This window comes from Dermacentor variabilis, chromosome 3 (assembly GCF_050947875.1).
Source record: "Dermacentor variabilis isolate Ectoservices chromosome 3, ASM5094787v1, whole genome shotgun sequence".
Lineage (NCBI taxonomy): Eukaryota > Metazoa > Arthropoda > Arachnida > Ixodida > Ixodidae > Dermacentor > Dermacentor variabilis.
In genome coordinates this window covers 44239638-44255580 of record NC_134570.1, presented here as the reverse complement: position 1 = coordinate 44255580, position 15943 = coordinate 44239638, and the positions used below count along the sequence as shown (strand labels likewise).

General features: G+C 44.4%; 1 protein-coding gene across 7 annotated transcripts; it reads right to left on the bottom strand.

The window, feature by feature from the left end:
- Nucleotides 1-1799: 1799 nt before the first annotated feature.
- LOC142575480 (sin3 histone deacetylase corepressor complex component SDS3) lies at nucleotides 1800-15863 on the bottom strand. 7 transcript variants are annotated; one of them, XM_075684879.1, is made up of 10 exons: nucleotides 15564-15863; nucleotides 15046-15115; nucleotides 9980-10127; nucleotides 8809-8983; nucleotides 6068-6163; nucleotides 4731-4792; nucleotides 3957-3990; nucleotides 3786-3870; nucleotides 3644-3728; nucleotides 1800-1998 (listed from the first exon to the last, which is right to left on the bottom strand). In XM_075684879.1, exons 1-10 carry the CDS (start codon nucleotides 15691-15693, stop codon nucleotides 1900-1902), a joined length of 984 nt encoding a protein of 327 aa, XP_075540994.1. In that variant the 5' UTR covers nucleotides 15694-15863; the 3' UTR covers nucleotides 1800-1899. The 7 variants fall into 7 exon arrangements, with proteins under 7 accessions (XP_075540994.1, XP_075540992.1, XP_075540995.1 ...); XM_075684877.1 differs by having other exon boundaries at nucleotides 6068-6187; nucleotides 8827-8983; XM_075684880.1 differs by having other exon boundaries at nucleotides 8827-8983.
- Between the last annotated feature and the right edge of the window lie 80 nt (nucleotides 15864-15943).

Sequence of the window (15943 nt, the reverse complement as noted above, 5' to 3'; positions counted from 1 at the left end):
CCCACGTTGGGCAGCCAGATGTGGGGGTTCCACTCTGCGTGCGGCTAGGGCTGAAGGCGAGCTCCGGATCTAGCCCCACGCAGTCGCTTCGTGGTACTCCCAACCCGTAGCGCGGGAATCGCGGCTACGCCGGGTTCGAACGAATAAGGCAACCAGCGGTGTCAACGGTAACAACGTTTATTGCTTTTAGCAATAGCGAACACTCGCAGAGGGACGTCCGCTCAGTAAAAGTAGGAAAAGGCTTGCCTCGTTGTCTGGGTGGGTCAGACAAACGAGGTCACTCTCGGGACGCCGACACCTTGGACCGCCTGGACGACAGCACCTGCCGCATCCCGTGAGTGACCTCGTTTGTCTGACCCACCCAGACAACGAGGCAAGCCTTTTCCTACTTTTACTGAGCGGACGTCCCTCTGCGAGTGTTCGCTATTGCTAAAAGCAATAAACGTTGTTACCGTTGACACCGCTGGTTGCCTTATGCGTTCGAACCCGGCGTAGCCGCGATTCCCGCGCTACGGGTTGGGAGTACCACGAAGCGACTGCGTGGGGCTAGATCCGGAGCTCGCCTTCAGCCCTAGCCGCACGCAGAGTGGAACCCCCACAGTGGAAACATATGAACTTCTTGCTTTCTGTTGAATTATTGATCTGTACCATTCATATTTCACTAATAGTAAATATAAATTATTTTCTGTTTCCATTGCCGCGAGCGTCTCGTATTTAGCTCGTGCGCACTCTTTCTTGTATTACCTCGTACTCTTACCTCATGTGGCACGAGACAGTCATTTCAGGAACCGCCCAACCTTTACGCGCAGGCACGTGTACAAGACATGGTACCCTGTATCTGCCTTTTGAACACCCACCCTATTATAAATGACAAATAAAACTTCAGAGTACTAAAAGTTACAGCTTTAGTGATATTAATTGTGAACAAACATTAGGAAGAACTCGGAAGTAATAATTTTTTAACTTGTTTGAGCAGTAACTAGCATATGCAACGCGGTCCAGTACAAGTGGCTGGGGGCCAGGGACCGCATTTTCTTAAGTTTTGACTGGTTGCCCGGATGTTCTCGTTTGAGTGCCCAGATAACAGCTCTGGCTTTTGGCTCAAGGTCATTTGAAGGTCGCCGACAATGGAAGTTAAAATTGTTTCCTACTGGTTAAATGGTTAAAGCGCTGGGCTCCTGTTTTGCAGGGACCTGGTTCGAAACCAACCACTGAAAATTTTAATTGTTTATGTATTTCATTCCTAGGGAACTGTCGATGTCACCCTCAAGGTTGTACATATCGCCAGAAACATACAAATTGCAAAGTATGGAGAAGCGCTGAAAAAAAGCTATTGTATTAAGAGCTGTGCGTATTTATTCCGACTGCGCTTGGTGTATGGCAGCTAAGCGACCACACTAATGAAACTAGCCAAAGTATCATGATGCCTACACCTCCAGAGTCCCAAAAGTGAAACTAATTCGTAGGAGTCGATACTGTAGTAAAATATTTAGCATGCTCCGATTCCGTTTGTCTTCTACAGTTCAGACCTTCACCTAACAAGACAAGTCGTTAATGTCATGTTGCCGGTGGCCATGCAACCCTTGGCAGCCAGGTCCTGTATGGTAATATAATGTAGGCATTGAAGTTGCTCAAGTTTTCAATGGTGCAGCAGCTGACTGCATTAGTGAGCGTTAAATTTGTTTTCGACGTCAGCAAATATACTGTACATATGTGTCAGAAGCCTGTGTTGCAAGGAAATGTGCAGAAGCTGACATTAAGGTTGCTCTCTGAAAAGAAGTAATGACAGCCACACAGTGTTTACATAAAATGGTAATGTACACTGGAGTTTTAATATTACTGGACTTGGTAAAGGTATGTGCTATGTACATGAAGTTCTGCCCGGGCCTAAATGTGATGTCAGCACGCAGACTTCCTCCGCAAGATGACCTTCCCTTTCAGAAGCTGAGACAGATGGATCTTGACTTTGCCGCTGTCGCTGGTTTTCTTAACCCACAACTGCACAGGAGAAATGAAGCAGTGCGCATAGAGTTATGTGTCACAGCAAGTGTTAGTGCTAGCAAAATACTTGGAGTAACGTAAATGTATCACTATAAAAACAGTTTGGCTTGGAGCAAGCTAAGCCACGCAGCCAATACAGTGCAGAAAAACACAGCTTATATAAACTGTTAATAAGCAATGGAATACACCCTTTGTCTTGTGTGTCTAGAACACAGGTTTACACAAGGAAGAAGTGCACTCCTTGAATGCTGTATGGGAGCAGCTTTCTGTTTATGCTGTTTGAAATTTGTGCTGCTGCCTTGATTTGCATGCTGTATTTACCAACTTATGATAATTTGGTCGAACCTCTTTATAGTGAAGTTGCATCCACCAGGAAAATACCTTCGTTATATCCAATTTCCATTATAAGCATACATTCTTTATACGTTGATATTGGCCAGAAACATTTTAGATTAATTCAACAACTATATTAATGTTTTACTGCACTGTGGTGCTTAACCAGCCACTAGAAATAGTGACATTAGTATATGCACTCTCCTACAAATAAGCTCACAGCATGGACAGATGCGTACACAGACAGTATAGTGACGCAATACACATAGCAACATCAGCAAAAGTGTGGTGTGCAGGGAAGAAAGCAGAGCTCAAGAAACTAGCACTACAAAGCTTAGTAAATCAAAGGACAATTTGTTTTTCAACGGGCTTCAATTGCTATACAGCACTTCACCGCATATGAATGATGGGTACTACTAGTTTGTTCATTGTTACTACTGGTTATGCATCAGTGTTATGAATGCATGTGTTTGCAAAGTTAGGCAGGTGAGTTTAGACATTTATGTCATTATTCGCTCAACTTACAAAATATAACAATAATAACTTACTGTTTCGATTGGTTTACAAAAAAAAACACAGAAAGGCAAGCAAAAGGTGTTATTCACACGGCTAGGGCCTGCCCATCGGTAACTAGTACAAAACAAACATTAGCAGTAAGCAGAAATTTACAGTTATACATTAGCAAAAGACATAAGATGCATAAGATAACGCTGTCCCAGACAATATTTAGAAGTTTATCCACTTTGAGTTAATAAAACTTCTGATTAAGAAAAAGTCCTGGTAGAACAAATCTTGGTTTGATGTCTGTGTAAGCAATATGTTGCACATTTTGACAATAGACCCGCTGCAGATTTTGGTGATGAATGTGCCCCTCAGACACCAAGGTCAACCTTGCTGAGAAGCAGTACCCTCAGTCAGCATTAAAACATGTTCAATCGCAAAACACGACACGAAAAGTGCCACGTCACAGCAGTATGGTGAGAGACGCATAGCAAATTTCTTGTTGCAGTCTAAGAATGGCCGGTACCCATAGTGGATACAGGCCATTCCTTAAAAGTGACAGCTTTTAGAGGTATCGCTTTAAAAGAAAGGATGGTACAACCTAAAGTCTTTTCAATTTGTGATCCTGTGCTCCCCAGGACTGCTAGACGCACTACTTTCAGCGAATGAGTGTTAACATATGGAACATCTAGGACAGTACCAGGCAGCCCTGAATAGCAAATCAAAGTGATTCTCAGCTGTAGCACAATGTACAAAACAGGACAAGCAAATAAGATAGGCTGAAAAGTGAGTATGCACAACATCTTACTTCTGATGTGCCCACCGCTGAGATGACGCCGAAGAAACGGCCCATGTCTTTCGAATCCACGCAGACGGACTGGCCTCTTTGATAACTAAAACAATAGACAGCACTGTAGCTTCAAGTTGCAGATTGTGCTTCGAATGATTACCATTTTCGCTCATAGAACAGCTTGCCATCCTCTATCCGGGCCTCAATTGCATGCGAGCCATGATCCACATTTCCGTATTCTTCAACTGCACAAACAGGCAGCAAAGCAAGTTCAGACACAACAGTCCTGAAAGACTGCACAGCTGAAAAACTGTTCGATTCCACAACTCACAGTCCAATCTCTTGTTAAGGGACGGAGTCTTCCCCTGAAAAAAAGCACCAAAAGAAGCAATCTGTGAACAAGTTGATCCCAGGAATTTTTTTATTTGCCAAACCATTTTGCAAGAAAGGTAGACACTTACAAAACGTTACATTCCAGCAACCTAGCTTACGAATAAAAAGGAAGCGTACAGGCAATCATGCAATCAAGCTTTAGTGCAACAATCACTTTTGCGAGATTTCACAAAACTCGGTAGTGGATGCGTCAATTTATACGGTCAACAGCACTCCTGGCGCTGTGTAATGATAGCAAGCCAGACACAGTGCCAGGAATGCTATCAATGATATGCTCACGAGTGCGGTGCTGAATCACCTGACATCTCGAGAAAGTGACAGTACTCTCTCAATGTGATCGCCCAAGGATAGTGCCTTAGGAGTTACAAATGGTACTACATCGAAACTGTGTACGCTCAGTCTAAGAGCGGCAACGATGAATGCACGGAAAGACACGTCACAATAAGAAAGTCTCCGAGACATTTCCAGAAGTTAAAGGTTCTTTTTACGACAGAAACTTGTCGGGAAACTATCAGACATGCATGCATGGGTGTGCGTGTGTAATGGGCTACATATGAATCTGGAGGCAACAATGGTGCCATCTCAGTGGCAGCAGGGAACTGAATGCACCGTAGCTTTGACAATATTGAAATGCCCTTCCCCACTTTATAAAAACATGCTTTTGCTAGCCAAGAAAAGCACAGGGGGCAGTGCGGAAAGGCATTTCTCATACCTTGTTCAGCATCTTCAGGTCGTCAAGTATTTCACCATCGTCCAAGAGGAAGTTTAGCTGGGGTGCTGGCGTCAAGGCACAATAGCACATTGCAAATGCACTCAAGATAGCACACAATGATCTACAAGGTTGTGTCTGGCCATAACACATTGATAAAACTGAATCTCTTTACGGCAAACACTCATGAAAGTTGCTGTCCACCTAAGCTTCCACGAAATTACAAAGGAAACTTTTTTCTTGGAAACAAAGCCCCTCGCAGTTGAAAAAAAAGGAAGTCCTAGTCCAGCGAAGATTTCTGAAGAATTTATTTACTCAATGTTTCTACACAAAAAAAAAAAAAAAAAAAAAATCCCACGGAGCTATACGTCAATCTGGCCTATAAGGCAATGTGTTTGTCTTCTCTTGTCACAGCCCTGTCTTTTTAGCACTGCTTCCTTCAAGTTAAACCTGAGCAACTGATACATCAAAGACGCTGAAACTGTACAAGCGAGTTCTCGAACCATTGGTTCGAAGTACTAGGGGTTTGCTTGCTGGATGCTCTTAGTGATGATTCATTACCAACGTAGCCTGCGTGTTCTCGCCGATACCCTGGTCATACAGTCACTTCAGGGCTTCTGCACAGGCTGCGTTGCAGGATGGCGCCATCAACTTTCACTGCCGTAGCCACACAATCTCCTAGCTGACTTCCATGATGTAAGAAACAAAAATGAGATTAGTACTGCCTAAAAACAAATGCACGGAGAAATTGTCTATTCGACTGAGGTACTATACGAAAAGCAATATTTATTTTGTAGTCATTCATAACTACATTTTAAGGCACAATTTCTGGATTCCGGCACCGGGTGCATTGCTGGCTGTTTGACACTAAGCACGTTGGCGTTCACCACACCAACATGACTGCAAAACTCCCCTAAACAGGTATGCTGTAAACGCTGCAAGTGTATTCCATCTACAGTGTGAAATGGTGATAGCAAAAGCTGGTGCAACTCTACATAACCACCACTTCTGATTGTTGTTCTTTCCTTTGCTTCAGTTAGTGCCATGACAGGGCGCTGTTCAAATGCTGCACCATTCCTATGCTTTATCCTCTCTTTCCTCTTCTCCATTTTATTTTACAATTAAGCTTTCTTTTTTTGTAACAAATATTACAGCTGGTAGCTAGAACAGCTACTAACTTTATTATCTAACATGCAAAGACCTAGTGTTTACGATGTAGGCTACTGCAATACAATATTGTAGTGGTAAGTGTGCTGCTATGACAACCTGCAGAAACCTGTAGCTCAAATGCCATGGTTGTCATAAAAAATGTGAACAGAACACAAGCATCAAAAAGATATTAGGTGAAGTCTTTCGCCTCTTTTCGGGCATGGGAAGAGGATCATTTGGTCTTCTGCGTAGTTTTCTTGTTGTCACAGACTTCACCTCCATGGAATCTGCACACCACGGCAAGCTGGAACCTTAAACGAGACAACTTCAGTGCAGGTGGCAAAGAAAAGGCAAGCGAGCAAGCAAACAGAAGGAAACTCGAAATGCAAAAGAAACCAAACCAACACACATGCACTACAATATTGATAACATGCACTTGAAGAAATGGTAACAAGAAGAGCATATTTCTTGAAGAAGCACAAGCCAATAAGGTCAACATGCCAACAAAGCCCCCCCCCCCCCCCCTCAGCACTGAACTAACAACTCTTTTAACTAGAAACACAGCTTCCGCCAATTAAAAGGGCATGCATAAGTAGAGTTGTATAGAGCTGAAAGCACAGAGCTTATTGCTTGTAGGCCCGTACAGCAACCCCACTCATACGCCTTTTTGGCAGGTTTTAAGCAATCAGCTGCTGTTGCTTCATACATCAACTCAAGTAACACTGTTAATCAGTCAAATAAATTGGGGCATTCTTTCTTCCAGAAATTTCCTCGCAAAAAGCTAGAAAGGGCAATGTATGGTCATGATCAAATGATGCCAGCTTGTAATGGTCTCGACGAAGGCTAACTTGTTATGACAAAACATGGCTCAACAGACCAACATCTCTCATCGTTTAGATTTTGATAACAGTCATTGCAGGTCTCATGCTGATGGCCTTTACCTGTTCTTCTTCCCCTCAGCAAAGTATTGAAGCATGCATGGTCATTTCAATGCAGTGAAATAAGCACAAGTTTGTCACTCATTTTAATGAAGTGACGGGCTGTGCCAACAAGTGCCTGACAAGCTAAGGGTTTGTGGTCATCAGGGGTGCGATCGGAGATGGTTGTTCGGCGCGTTCGTTTGGTTACCAGAGCGCGCGATTGGCCTACTCCACGCCGACGTCGCCAGCCGCGGAGTGTGGCCACGTTTTGATGACATCAAAATGACGACACGCTCCTGTCAATCATCCTCCCACCGAGCATTTCGTCTGCTAGGCGCCGAACCCGACAGGAGCTGGGAAGTTTGGAGCGATCATACGGCTTCGCATGGCGCGTCTGGTGGATTGGATTGGATTCAACTGGCAGCTGCGGCATGGTATGTTTGGATCCAATCCATAGTTTAGTTCGAGAAAATGGCGCTTCCGTTGGGAACTTAGGTTGTTGCGCTAGCGTTTCTAGAGGAAGGAGGAGAGCGGGTGGCGGTGCGAAACGCTTTTGAAGAAATGGCAGAAAGTGAATTCCGGCATCGTTTCCGTTTCTAGAAACAAATAATTCATTGGTTGTACAGCGAAATCGACCCCATCATCGGTGCCAGCGAGCCACTGGAATGTTGTCACTGCCTCTTGAAGAGTGCGCCACTCTTCCCATTGTTTCTTTTCTTTTTTCTTCTCGCTGTGCGCGACACCACCTAGGGATGACGCAAAGAAACTAATAGTTATAAATTGCAGTAGTCACATGTACTACTATTTGAAAATGTGCTTGGGCTTGAGAAGAAAAATACATTTTTTTAGATAAAGATTTCATTCATTTGAAAGATGAGAAACATTTCGTTTTGTAGTGTACTGTATGCAAACAGACGACAAACGATGGAAGTAAACTTCCGGGGAGGTCACCACTTCCTGATTGGCTGCTCTCTCCGCCTCGTTGTCACAAATTTTGCATACTGCCACTTTGTGACGTTGCAGCAACTGAACAGAACTCGTATCGAACAAAATACCTCCGATCGTGGCCCAGATTTCTCTTCTATTCCTGTTAAAGTAAAGGTAAACCAATACTAGAATATATATATATATATATATATATATATATTAACAGTGGGAGATTCACCTGCATTTGCAGCCAGACAAATTTGTATGAATACATTACAATAATGATTACTCAGAAATCGAAATTATTCGGATAATAAAAAAAAATTGCTTTCAGTGTTTCCAATGTAGTATTCTGAAGTCACCTCATTAAATTTAAAATTAAATTGTGAGAAATGTCTGACAAATTAAAATTTATGGGCCATTTACAGTCAGAAACTGCCTATGTTTCACACTGATGCTGCTCTGTGTGTTGCTAGTTGCCACTACAAATTAGTTCTGGTGACCTGGACACTGCAAAGCGACTAATTCATTTGTATACCTGTTTGTGCACCAGCTGTGGCCTTATATCTGCTCGAATATGATCCTGAGTATTGATCTGTGTGTGCAACAACACACTTTTCTTTCAGACTGTGCCTTAGTTAATTTCAGACAGGACACCTGTGGTCCTTACAAGTTTGAATTAATGTGAGTAGGAAACTACACAGCAATAACAAACCTGATTTTTCTACAGCTCTTGGGGATGCTTTATCCAACAGTGACTGTGTTAAATGCATGCCAATGCTGTAGTATCTGTTATTTCTGCATGCAATAATGAGGATCTCCGGTAAAAACCATGTTTCCCTCAAATGTGCATGAGAACGCCATGCTGTGGCAATGAACAACTATGGCATGCACACAGACTGAGAACCCATTCACATGAGAATGGCATTAGCCTACATGCTAACAGCGATGGTGTGGCTTTTCAGTGCAACATGCTCCGCAACAGTCTTTCAAATCATGCCAAAGTGGCTGCATTACTCTCTGGCTGTATGACAATGGCGCAGTCTACATGACATTAAGATTGTCTACGTGACAAGGACACTGACCGCAAGGTGCAAGCCTACCTCCGGTGAGCTCAATGGTGCTCCTCTCCGATTCCACCATACGTCGTTTCTCTTCCAGTTCCATTATGAGCGATTCACGCAGGTCTATCTTCTTCTCTTCAAATTCCCGGGCAGCTGCTTTTTTCTCATGGATGTATTCTCGCTCCACACGCTCAATCTACAATGGAGGGGTTAGAGGATGGGAGAAAAAAAAAATGAGATATGAAGAGATGGAAACAGCGAATCTGACAATAACAAGATACAAAGTGTGCAGGGTGGTATGCTTCAATACCGTGCGTTTTGGCTGTGCATGGCTTTATGTAATCTCTCCAGCTGGTTTGAGAATGTGTGCACACCAATCACTGGTTTGCACTGGTGAAAATTAACATTGGTTGCTTCTGAAAAAAGTCCCAAAGTTGAGAAAAGTTGCGATGGGATGTTGCAGTACTCATGAGCCGCTTGGCCATCATTCTTGTCTGGTGCGTCCTCACAATTTTCAACGCGCTGTCGCCGGTACTCAGCGCATTAGAGGACGAACATGCATAAGTGCTCTGAAATGCTGGTGCTTGAAACAAGGCGCAGTAGTAGTAGATCTAAGGTCCCTAGTTAAACAAGTTTCAAGGTAGTGCCATTCTTTCATCTAGCTGCCGTCCTCCTCACCCTGCTGCGCTTTCACCACTGCCCATGCGTGATTGAATTAGAGCGATAATGAAGCATTTACACGTGCCCACGCTGATCACCAGCGCCCCCAAAAGGTTGCAAAGTTTTTTTCACGTGGCATGGTTTATACCAACATATGCATGAATAATGGTTTACGGCACAGAATGCGGTTTTGAAGTGATTATTGATAATAAATTTAGCATAACTCAAATGAAAAAACTGTTTGTTTTTGCACACGTTAAGAGCAAAAGTTATGGCGCTAAGCAGACAAAGACGAGGTGAGACACAACACACATGGGTTGTTTGTGTCTCGCCTTGTCTGCTTAGCACTGTAACTTTTGTTTTTCAGTCATGAACCAACTAGCTCTACAACAAGTTTTGTTAAGAGGTTTGGAACCTTGGGGGCACCAGCAGCGCTCCTAGTAGGAGAAGAAATGGAGGAGGAGGGAAGTGAGAAAGGGGAAATAAGGCTACCTTTAAATTTATCTGGCAACCTTAGGAGACAGTAACACACCTCGTGACATTGGAAGACCTCATTCATGAAAAGCCGCTCTTGGTAGAGTTGCTCAATCTTGCGCAACCGCTTGACGTACTCGGGGTGGGTGTCGTCCTTGAGCTGTGCCAACTGCTTCTTCAGAGTGGCGAGCTTGTCCCTGTACATTCTGAAAGAAAATCAAGTCATACCATGTCAAATGTCTGTTCAGTTTTTGAACTGCAGGAACTGGACACTGTATTAAAGGAAGTATACTGACATGATATTTGTGACTCATCATTTGTGTCATTTGTTCCCTCTCTTTAAACAAGGTCTAATCCCTCTAAACCCAAGAAATTGGCAAATGTCAGAGCACCCTAAATAAATTACAATTATATACTTCTTTCTATGAACTAGCTTCAGTTACGATATCGGTGTTGTCGATGCGGCATGATGTCATAATAAACTGGCTCACTCAGTTTCTGGAACAGCTTCAGCTGCCACAAGTGAGCACAGCTCTTCTGTTTACATTAAAGCAGTAGCTTTTCTCAGCTCATTCCCCAGTTTCATGCCCTTCGCAGCATCCTGTCGTGGCCCCTTTAACCATTAGCACTATTACTAGATCGGTATGTAACGGATGTTACCGTGGCATTGTGACCCATGTCGATCTGATCACTCAGAACGAAGGAAAGGTTGGGGCTTAATGGGCTTGCACCGTCAAAGCTCAGTTCCCTGCAATACCACCAGATAGCGTTGCCCTCCGGGTGGATAACTCAACGCGGGTATGCTGACTGTTTTGCTACCTACAGTTTAAAGGCATCCAAACACGTTGGTGTGCACACGTGCATTGGCTGCGCCACAAATTCGACCTCTTTGTGAACCCGCAGTAGGAAGTCTTTGGAGGCAGCAAACCATGGCCCTTACAGGAACATGTGCTGGAGGCAGCAGCAACGCGGTGCAGGGCAGCTGTCGAAAAGAAATCCACCCTCCAGCTCTACGGTGTCCAAAGAAGCAATGTAGACAAAGAACAGTGGCTGTATGACAACATCAAAGGCAGCGCACTGCTCTTTAAGGAACGGGTGGGAGCCTTACGCATGCTGGTCTACCGCCACTGCTTTGATCCTACACCCACAGCAGAAGCTGCGGAGTGCAGGACCTGCGGAACATCTAATACTTGAGATCTAACAGGTCTTTTCCCAGTGCCGACAGATGGCACTACATTTCCTTGGATACTGGGCTTTGTGGGTGCATCAGGTGCGTTGAACACTGCTGTTGTATTGCCTGTGAATGCCTGGCTCCAGTTCTGGTGGCAGGAGATACAGCGGTAAAGACATGGACTGCAAGAGTGAGCGCATGACGCAGTGACTCCAAGCATTGGTCTTCCCTTTCATGCGGTGTCTCCCGCTAACTTTTTTTCTCTTATGTGCAATGATCTCATTTTTATTTTTTCTTCAATCACTTGGCCTGGCTACAGACTTTATAGCTGCCCGATTCAAAGGGAATAACCACATCAGCATCAGCACAGTTGGTGGAACCCACCAATCGTGCATGCAGTATCATGGAAGCTTTGTCACAGCACGATCATGCCTCACCTTTCTCTTTGTGAGTCGGTGCCGGTGTGGACATTTTCTATGGAAGAAGCAGAACTTTTAGACTCCTAAGAGATACTGTGAGCTCGAGATCAGGAGTGAAAACGCCTAGCCCGTACCACAGCTGACGTCTAAAACATTTGTGTTAACACACCCGTAACCATTGTTCAAGCTTTTTTTGTGATTAACGTCATCATACCTAGCCTTATCGCTACACATATTCTGCTCTGTGTTATGACGTCACATTAGTGTTGTCAATGGCAGGTGTGGTGTTTGGTGACAAACTTTTGACATCAAATTATGTCATATACGAGGCGAGACGCATGTGGTAGAGTTTTCGCCAACTTCCAAATAGGGTGTCTGTTACTACACTGGCATTTTAATTTCCCTGATAGTTAGTTTTCCTGACTGTTTGCACGAATATTCCCTGGGAACCTATGACATTGGAGAACAGCACAGCAATAAAGAGTACACATGCAGACTGCTTAGCGTACAATAAACACAAAGCAGGTTTTCATGATGAAAATTAAATAGTGCACCAGTACCTGTTACATCAACATGGCCTTTCACGACTCAAATGCAAAAATAAACAGGAAGAAAAAGAAAGAAACTGTGCACTCCATAAATACATATACACCCAGAAATCAGGTTGATGGAAAAACTGTTGATAAAAGCACACCAACCAAGGAATACCTACTGTGCGGGTAATCTAAAATAAAACATTTATGGCCTTCCCACAAACACGAAGAAGATTCTCTGGGGTATACAAACGGTAATTTACATTAACTGCAATACTTGCTAGCTTCAATTCCAAAAAAAAAAAAAAAACAGAAGAAACTGAAAAGATTTGCGATACGCCTGCAGAGTACAGAACTTAAGAGGGGTGGAAGAAAATCATAAAAAAACTGGACCAGGACGAATTTTTCTTCAAGAGCGACGAGGGTTTCTTTCTGAGAAACCCGGGAGGGTTTCCTTTGTAGTTTCGTGCTACAAGTCGGGTAGATGCCAATTTTCCCTTTCAAAATTCATTTTCGTCTACGGAAACGGCTCTTTACTGCGTGAAACCATGGTGAAACACTGGCTGACGTCGCAAGATTTCCCCAATTTACGACGATGGATGGATGGATGGATGGATGATTGTGGCTCAACCCTTTGAATCGGGCGGCGGCGGCGCGCGCCACCTAGCCTTTAATGGTTCTATATGCATGCATACCTATGTATTTACTCCTTTACTTTTGCGTTGATATTGTCCACCAATCAGATAGCCTCCGTTTAGTTACTTCTACCTGTTCAAAGTCTATTCTACTTTCACTGTCTTTAAAAACCAAGGCTTTGAATAGTTCCCCGTTAGATTCAACTGCAGGGTGAAGTTGTTTACAAGCAAGTATCACATGTTCCGCCGTTTCCTCCTCCTCTCTACACGCCTCGCACACCAAATCTATCTCCTGGTATCTGGCTCGGTACGTTTTAGTCCTCAGTACACCTGTCCTGGCTTCGAACAACAATGAGCTTCCCTTAGAGTTATCGTAAATATTTTCTTTGGCTATTTCTTGCTTAAACGTCCTGTATGTCTCCAATGCCGATTTGGTTTGCATCTCTGTACTCCACATACCCCTCTCTGCCTCCTTAACCTTTTTCTTGACAGATGATTCCTTACTTGTTCCCCCGCTACTGCCCAAGTATTTGCTTGTCAATTTTCTAGTTCGCTTCCTCCACCTCGTGTCAACATTCCTCGTGTATAAGTAACTGAAAACCTTCCTAGCCCACCGAATTTCCCCCATTTTTCTCAATCGCTCCTCAAATGCTATCTTGCTACTAGCCTCTCTGCCCTCGAAAGAGGACCATCCCAGATCCCCCTGCACTCCAAGATTTGGTGTCTTGCCATGTGCTCCCAGAGCGAGCCTACCCACACCACGTTGCCTAATTTCCAACTGTTGCCGGGTCTCTGTTCTAATACATAGAACTGCATTGGCAAAAGTCAGGCCTGGTACCATTACCCCTTTCCATATCCCTCGTACTACCTCGTACCTATTGTAGTTCCACAGTGCCCTACTCTTCATAATCGCTGCACTTCTGTTACCTTTAGTCGTTAGATATTTTTCGTACTCTGTCAGATACTCAATGCCATTATTTATCCACACCCCAAGGTACTTGTATTTATCGACTATCTCCAGCGTGGCCTCCTGTATCTTATGCTCGCCGCAACTGTTATCATTAAAAATCATGACTGCTGATTTTTCTTTGCTAAACTTCAAGCCTAACCTGTCTCCTTCTGTACCACATATGTCCATTAATTCCTGCAGATCTTCTGCATTGTCAGCCATTAATACAATATCATCCGCGTACATCAGTCCTGGTAATGACTGTTCAATCAATTTTCCTTGCTTGAGAAATGATAGGTTGAAGCCGAGTCCGCTTTGCTGTATTTTGGCCTCTAGACCTTGTAGGTACAGCATAAACATCAGAGGTGACAATGGGCACCCCTGCCTAAGCCCCCGCCGAATCATCACAGGCTCCGAAACCTGCTTTTCCCATTGTATAATCACCCGGTTACCTTTATAGATATCTTTTAAGAAATTGGTTACTCCATCTTGCACTCCTAAAGTTTCCAGAATGCCCCACAAGCCCTCTTGAAGTACACTGTCATAGGCTCCCTTGATGTCCAAAAAAGCCAGCCATAGGGGTCTGTGTTCCTTTTCAGCTATTTCAATGCACTGTGTTAGCGAGAACAGATTGTCTTCTAGCCTCCTATGCTTCCGGAACCCATTTTGTAGCTCTCCAAGTACCCCCTCGTTCTCTACCCATGCCTGCAGTCTGTCCTTTATAATCTGCATAACCACCCTGTAAACCACTGACGTCACTGTTATAGGCCGGTAGTTATTTATGTCAGCTTTGTCCCCCTTTCCCTTATATATCATTCTCATCCTACTTAGCCTCCATTCGTCAGGTACTTTACCATCCACTAGCATTTTGCTCACCACCTCCCTCAATGCTTTCTTAGATTTCGGGCCCAATTTCTTTATTAACATAATTGGAATACCATCGGGGCCTGCCGATGTGCTACTTGGTACCCTCTTCTCCGCCCTTTCCCACTCTTTTTGTCCAAGCGAAAGCAGTGGGTTGACCGGGCTATCCCTCTCCGACGTACTGCATGTACCATTTGTCTGTTCTGTAAATTTTTCCCTCATCATGGTTCCTATATGCTCCATTGCCGCCTCTCCTTCTAACCGAGTACCTTGAGCTGTTACTATATACCTCTGCTCTAGGCTTGTCCTATTACCCAAGGAGTTCAGATGTTGCCAGAATTTTCTAGCTGCCTGTTTATCTTTTTTATTGCTTCTGACCAGCAGCTACTGCTGCGCCACGCGCGGCGTGAGCCGGCAACAAATCGACGCTATGAAGCGCGTTCCCGCTATCGTAGGAACGTGTTTCAGAATAAGCAGCGTAAGTACTACATGGGAAACGGTGCAACCTTAATACACGTTACGCTGTTGCTAAACGGCGTACACACGGACTCACTGTTCTTTGATCTCGGTACATTCCTCTTCACGCTGCTTGACCATGTCCGTCTCGCTTGCATCTTCAGTGTCTGTGATAGATGAGAGAGAAGAAGAAAAAGAAAACACAATTCAGACGGAATAACTGCGTGCGGCAACGCTGCCTGCAACAGGCACACGCGCATATGCGTGCGCCAGAACATAACAGTTTTAAACCACACGCCGATGAGCGCACTGCGTTCTCGGCTCAGAGTCTGAGATTCCACCAGCAGAAATTAGATCAATGTTTACACCAAATCGCTCGACAGACGGACGGGCTGACGATAGATGGGACAGCGCTGCACATCTAGCTGCTCGCAGCCGGGCCTTCTGCCAGCTTGGAATGCGGCCACGTTTGGAATGCGTTTTGAAGTTACGCGTCGCTTGGTAAAGCTAGCACTTTCGTGTTGGTCTTTTACGCTCGGCCCTGATATCGCGGGGCGGACAGTTCTGATATGAAAAGAAAAAAATAGATGCACATGACGGTCACTGTTTTCCCACCTTCATCCGAATCCCTATCGTCGTGATCCAGAAAGTCGTCGCAGTCGACGCTGTTGTCATCGTTGCAATCGACGTCGTTGCCGCTTTCTTTATGCATGGATGCGAAGTTTGCCAAGTCCTGCAGGTACATTACAACGAGATACCTCCGGATTTGTAGTTTTTGCACGGGCAGAAACAACCCGTTGCACAAGAGAACGAAAATGCAGGTGAAGACGAAAAGAAAGCAAGCTAACTCGCCCGAGGCGCTGTCCGTGCCCGAAGATCCGAGCTCGACCACTGAACGACAACAAATGTTCCCATTGGCTGAGACAAACTGCGGCACACAAAATGTATTGTGACGTAATTAATGTCCGCTTCGCATTTTGCATGTATTGTAAAAT

Excerpts from the sequence above, each read along its gene's own strand:
- LOC142575480 (XM_075684877.1), bottom strand. The coding sequence starts at position 15,693 with ATGTACCTGCAGGACTTGGCAAACTTCGCATCCATGCATAAAGAAAGC. Across the intron at positions 8,984-9,979 it reads AGGTCTTCCAATGTCACGAG|ATTGAGCGTGTGGAGCGAGA; the intron begins GTGTGTTACTGT and ends CCTCCATTGTAG. Across the intron at positions 4,793-6,067 it reads GAGGCGAAAGACTTCACCTA|CCCAGCTAAACTTCCTCTTG; the intron begins ATATCTTTTTGA and ends TGACGCCAGCAC.